Consider the following 6,638-nt stretch of genomic DNA (forward strand, 5'->3'; position numbering starts at 1 on the left):
CAAAGCAGAATGCTTTAATTTGAAATGCAGTATAAACATGACAACTGTTACTCTGGTCACAAAGTTTATTTACACCTTTGTTGATTTAAGGCATTCTGGAGAAGCTATAAATTCTTCTCTATGCAAAATGGGGACGCTAGGCAACACTAGAAAACTTTATTTTCTGTCAGTAGCATTGCTGCTTGTTGACCTTCTTTACTCTTACAAAAGTACTTTTATGTAACTGTTAACACATATATTTATGCTGTTTTGTTTTATCCTAGGGATTATTCTGATCTTAAAAAACTTCAGTCTCTCTTAAATGTTCAGTCAAGCAACCAACAGGTATTTTTCAGTAACTGTTATTTTTCAGTAGCTATTAAACATGCTGCAGAATTGTGTAATCATAAGTAATGGTGATTATGGATTGTGGCAGATACTGAGCATATTGTCTTCCATTATGATTAAACGTTAGCAAAATCTTGTGTAGTGGATGTGGTGTTGCTTTTTAAAAATTATTTTTTTTATTTTATTGTTGCATATGGTCAAGTAGCCTAACAGATTTGTTTTCTTCCATGCCATTTCACAATGTCATGAGAAGGTAGGCTTAGAGATGTATTACTTACAACGTGATGAGGAGTGGTAAAGAATATTAAAAAAAAAAAAAAATCAGCATTTTAACCATAAACAATTTGTCTCTGAAGAATAACACTTCAGCTAAAAATCTTCAGGGCATAAATATAAATGCATGAAACTTACAGGACACAGTAAAATCTCCTTCACCTGAAGTCACTTAATGAAGCTTGTGTTTGCCATTTGAAGCACAGAAAACCAACACATGGTGATGGGTGTGACTCCTTGGAATGCCAGAACAATTTCTCCCTTTCTGTTCCATAAAAAGATACGATAAAATGACTTAGGGAATTGTTCATGTGAGATAAGAATTATGCACTCCTTTCCTGGATAGAGGCATGGAATTGCTTCTGAGCAGAAAGCTGAAACATCTGAGTTCTACAGCCTAAAAAGAATATGAAGGCTGTGCAATTGTAGAAGTGGGACAGGTAAGGAGCATAGATAATATGCATGTGTTGCAGATTCTATTGAGCTTTACTATTATAAATTTTAAAAGACACTGTTCTTCACACTTTATATATCTCCATGTACTTGTTTTCCAGCCTTGCTTTACATCAGTTTTCTACCATGTCAGTTTTGTTTTTGCGTGGGGTGTGTGTATATTTTATAATGGCAGATTGTAGGTCCAAAGTTCAAGTCAGAACTTGAGAAAAGGTACTTCTGCTTGATAACATTCTTATAAAACTTAAAATGCATTGTTTGACTCATGAGTACTTTTCCTTTACTCCTTAGCTTCCAGCTACACATTTTGAAAGTGGTCAAACCAGTGTGACAAGAGCTTGGCAAAACATCAAAAGAGATAAACAAAAACCCCATGGTCAATGGCAAGAATCACCAGAAGCTGTTGAGCTTGAAAACTTTAGGTAAAAAACAAAACAAGCTAATATGATGACACTGTGTTGTATCTGAACACCTTTATGTATCTTAAGTTTCTTGAGGTGTTGAAGACATCTATATTTGTACTTATGTCTGTTACTTGTACTTTCATGTTAACCCACTATCCGAGATATGAATTATATGTTTTTAACTTTCTAAACCTAACTGTGAATGTTCCTGCCGCTGTAAGTTTCAGACACAGACTCCCACTCAGGAGAGTGTACTGTTGAGAGTTAATGTAGTCAATTTAAATAAAGTAATGGTTTCTTTATTTGGAAAGCTTATATTATACCATTATAATAGTCCCAAATTATGCATGAGACAGACTGTTCTTCCATGCCATTAATGTCTGGAAATCTGAAGTTGTGTTATTCCATTGTAACTGCTGATATGACATATCTTAATTTTTCTTGCTGATGTTAAGTTTTGGCAATCTAAAATTACGTTGTGGCAAGATAATCAGCAATTCAACATTTTTCTTTTTTTTTCCTTGTTAGTGTGACCTACAAGAATGAGAGAAATTTTAGCAAACATCCCAGACATAAGCTGTTTCAAGAGATCTTTACAGCTTTGGTTAAGAACAGACTTACCTCCAGGTCAGTATATCGAACACATTCATATCCAAGGAGGGTCACTCTTTCATGCCTGAAGCGAAGAACCAAGATGCATGGATAATGTTTCATACTGTTTCAACAATATATATGGCATATATGTTTCAACAATAGACCTCTGTGTGGAAGCTGCCAGCTTCACATCTCTGCATAATCTCAGTTTTAAACAATCACTTCTGTGTTGGCTTTGAAGACCGAATGCTTGGGTTAGTGGGACAGAAGAAGGAAGGCCTGGGTGTATGACAAAATATGGATGACCAAAATTCCAACATCTGCTATGTTTCCTTGATCATTTGTCCATATCTGGTATCTGTAATCTATGGCTTGCTTTTCTAATTTCATTTTTATTTTACTGATTTTACTTGTATTTTATGGACTGCTGCCTGTATATAGGAAGGTCAGTGGCTTTAATAAAATTCAGATGAGTTTATGCTACTCTTCATATTTATTTGTATTCATGTGTATAACGGGATTAGAAAGGGGAAACTTTCTTATGTTGCTGTCATTTGAGCAAGGAGGAAGTGCAAGACCTTAAAAAAAAAAGGGGGGGGGGATAGAAAAAGATATTTTCTGAAAAAAAGAATGTGTTTTTCAGGATTTCTATTGCTATACACCATTGCAGTGTATTGTATTTTTCCTTTTTAAAGCCCAAGTACCTTTTCTGAAAAATCTTAAGTGGTACAGAAACTTAAAGGAAGAAACCTAGAGCATTTAAAGGTATTAATGTATAACTGCTAGAGTTTACAGAAGTACCTAAAACCAACAAAAAAATCACATAGTTTGCTTAGACCCTTTTTCAGAATTAACTAGGGAACTAGGGATCTCCTCTTTGATTATCTAAATAGCAGTGAGTTTTTGACAGATCATTTAAGTGATTTGTAAATCTGGTACCTCTTTTTTTGCAAGTGAACTTTATCATCTCAGTACCCACCAGTGGGATGTCAGTGGCTCAGCTTCATTTGCCAAAAATCTAAGAATAACTTGCGTTGTGTCTTCCCAAGTTCTATTTATACATTGTGTCATACCTAGCTCATATTTTGGTTTTTGTTTTCTTTGGTACTTGTTGACGATGATATAGCAAAACCAGCCTTGTATTATAAATGAAAGCACCCAGGTAAGGTTAATGATTCAGGCATGTATTAGTAGGTATGTAAAACCCATAAGGTAAGTGCAGTTACAAAGATGATTTAGTTGCCCTTTATAAATATTTTACTATGGCTGTGATGGTGTCTTCTCTGAGGACACATTGCATTGTGTCAGAGCCTGAGACACTGTCACCGTCATCTGCATTATATACTTTCGCTGGCACAACTATGTTGGTTGGGGTGCAAGAAAAAAATCACACTCACTTACTGGCATCACTGTGTCGGCAGAAGTCCTGGTTGGAGGTAGTTCTGTTGACAAGAAAGCTGTGATCAGCTTAGCTTAAGTAGTTTGGATAAGGAGTATAACTAAGCAGGCAGAAAAAAATCCTGCTGGCATATGCTGGATATACGCTAGGGTATCTAGTAAAGTGTATTGTAAATGTAACTATAGTAGAAGAGGCTCTCAGATGTTGGCTCAGAGAATTACTGTCCCTGCTTGGAAATGTGACAGATGCGTTGCTCCATTAAAGAAAGTAAATTCTGTCAAGAGTCAAAGCTTTTTGAAAGAATAAGTTTGTAGAACCGCCATGGTAACGATCTTCAGGTCACTTTAAAATCTGACCTACAAATTTTGCCTACCAGTATATGGTTGCTGTTTCCTTTCCATGAAAGTTTCGTGCCATTCTGAAGTGGCCAATTATGGAAGCATAATGAAAAATAGTATTACTTTGGGCAGAATATTGGCATAGAAGGGCTGAGACTTTGTTAGTATCTATTTGCAAAACATTTATTTTTATCAAAATATTCTTAGCCATTGGCATTGTTCCCAACTGCAAATGATAAAAAGGGAAGAGAACTGCCATGTCTTATAGACTTCTTCCGTTCCTTGGAAACTTGCCCAGATACTACAGATTCTGTCCTCTCAGTTAAAACAACAACAAAAAAACCACCGCAAAGATGTCCAATTTTAGGTTTATTTTAAATAGGAAAATGGGGATATGTACCTTCAACAGACAATGGAAATAGTGATTCCATTACCGGTATTTTATGCAGGATTACTGCCCCTGGATGCTTTGTGTAAATCTGAGTTGTGTTTTCTGCCAAGCCTTGTGCTGGGGAATTGTATGGAGAAATATAAAAAAGGAAGTTCTATTTGGAAGTATAATCCCATATCAAGAACATTTAAACTAAATAACAAATTACTCCAAGGACTAATGGTACTAAAGTTTTTAAAACCCAGGATAGATTATGATAATTCAAAAAATTATTTCAAATCTAGCTATTTTCACTTCTGTAGCACCCATGTGTGTTTTTTTAATATTTTTATATGTGTATTTTGTGCACTGAAGTTTGTTATGTGGTTTCTCAGTGATTTTGCCCTTTGGGCCTTGATCCAAACACTTAAAGTTAAGTTTATGTCAAAGCATGATCAGTTTGTGCTTGGAGATAAGCATGTACTTCCCTGCATCAGTTCAGTGATAATAAGTGATGGCTGGCAATGTTCATATAATGAAATCAATTTATTTAAAGCTGTTAGTATGTTTGAACATAAATGGTATTAAAAGTTCTGTGGTATAGTATGTTGCACAGCTGTCGTAGGTCACTAATCTTCTAGTCGATTGATTCCTGAATCAAAGTGTTTTATCTAAGTGTTTTAACACTCTTTTTATTGTATTTGGTTTATGTTTTGAATATTTCTTTTACAGGGATTGGGTTCATCAAGCTCCATCCATCCATTTTCTTAGGGTATTAATCTGCCTGAGATTACTAATAAGGGATCCATGCTATCAGGTCAGTATGTCAAAATATTGTTTCTTGCTTGGATAAGAGAATGCATATAAGCGTCATGCATATGAGTTGTGTTGGTGCATGTGTATAAAAATGTGCATTCTTATGGATGCATGCACCTATATTTCTATATGTGAAGATGTGATTTGCAAACAAACAGATTCCAAGAGTGAATTTGCACTGTTACTGCATAACTCGCTCAATTTCTGATATTTCTTATGTAGCGTCTGTCGTTGCTAACCCTAACAAAGAACCTGTAAATCTCCATAACAGATGGCTTGGTCATTGCTCTGAGCCCTAGACTCCGTTCTTGGCTTTATCATATAGGTATGCAAAATTCCCATAATGTATTAAGTGAAGAAAACTGAAAGCTGCCTGTTCCTCCTAGCAGCCCAATGCTCTGAACTACAAACAATTAGCTTTTAATTTTATTCTGGCTATTATAGTTGTTATTCATAGGACTAAGCCTCAGACATCTGTTAAGATACTTGTTTTCGTGTATTTCTTTTCTATGTGTTCCAAAGCTTATACTGTTTTTCCAGTTTTAGAACCTTTACAATCCCACTTCTGTGTTTTTATTTATCTACTTATTACAAGTAATTCTGAACTGTGAAGGTGCTAAGCATCTCCAGAATCCATTGACTTTGACAACTGGAATTAAGGTTTCTCAACATTCATAACCAAACAGAGCATTTATATTCTAGTGTTCTCTCATTCTAGTGTGTTCTGTATTTTGACTCAATTTTTTTTACTTTTTATTTTCTTTTAGGAAATGCTCCACAGCTTGGGTGGGATTGAAAATCTAGCTCAGGTAGAATTACTCATAGTACCTTTGTCCATTATGTTGCATGTCAGTTTATGATGATTAGAATGAAATACACTGTAAAAAGCAGTGTACATATATTCTAGGTTTATGGAAAAAAACGAGTCTATTCCTCTGCTTGCACATAAGCAGTTGGTGTGTGTTTTTTCACTCTCCTTATAATCTAGCAGCATTTAACCCAGGACTTTTAGTTAGGAGGCTTAACAAATGCCTCCTGAAGTGGGAGGGTTAGAAAAGTCAGCACAATTGGTTCAGTCAAAGGAAACTGTAGACTTTTGAAGGAAGATGAGTAAAGTCACCTTGAACTGTAGCAAATGATTTTTCAAAGGCAAAAGCATAGTCATAGAATGTTGAACAGGTTTAAATTTGGGGACTACAGTACTTTTGCACTACAGAATGTTATTGATAACTGACTGCTGTATTGTTATTGCTCTGTGTTAATACTGCTTTACTCCTGGGCTTTTAATACTTGTTCATCAGTGCCAATTTAGCAGTGAGATATGACATATCTTGAATATCTTTGAAACTGCTGGGAGTTTTCTTTCTAGAAGAAAAATCAGAATTTTTATAACAAATGTATCTTTCTAGAATGCAGTGGTCATTCATTAATATTTATGGAGCCATCTGTATTTCAAAGAACCAATAGTGTGCTATGAGCCCTTTGGTCAGACACTCACCTGTTTGAAACGTCCCTGACGTTGCAGGAGTTAGAGGTTGTTAGTTTCTAATGGATATGGTTCCCACAGGAACTGCTTGGTGTTTTCCAGTGTCGCATGTCATTACTTTTCGAGGAGCTTGCAAAGTGCAATGGCCTGCTGAGACGTTGGCAACATCTGCAAGTGG

General features: G+C 35.5%; 1 protein-coding gene across 1 annotated transcript in view; it reads left to right on the forward strand.

Annotated features, from left to right (window-relative positions):
* Positions 1 to 6,638, forward strand: part of NEK10 (NIMA-related kinase 10) — a 117,050-nt gene that overhangs the window by 132 nt on the left and 110,280 nt on the right. The window contains exons 2-6 of the mRNA XM_009324212.1: positions 264 to 324; positions 1,345 to 1,475; positions 1,986 to 2,084; positions 4,891 to 4,975; positions 5,742 to 5,783. Of these exons, the coding sequence (XP_009322487.1) occupies positions 264 to 324; positions 1,345 to 1,475; positions 1,986 to 2,084; positions 4,891 to 4,975; positions 5,742 to 5,783 (418 nt within the window). The remainder of the gene's footprint in view (positions 1 to 263; positions 325 to 1,344; positions 1,476 to 1,985; positions 2,085 to 4,890; positions 4,976 to 5,741; positions 5,784 to 6,638) is intronic.

The sequence above is a fragment of the Pygoscelis adeliae genome, unplaced genomic scaffold (genome assembly GCF_000699105.1).
Source record: "Pygoscelis adeliae isolate BGI_AS28 unplaced genomic scaffold, ASM69910v1 Scaffold25, whole genome shotgun sequence".
Taxonomy (NCBI): Eukaryota; Metazoa; Chordata; class Aves; order Sphenisciformes; family Spheniscidae; genus Pygoscelis; species Pygoscelis adeliae.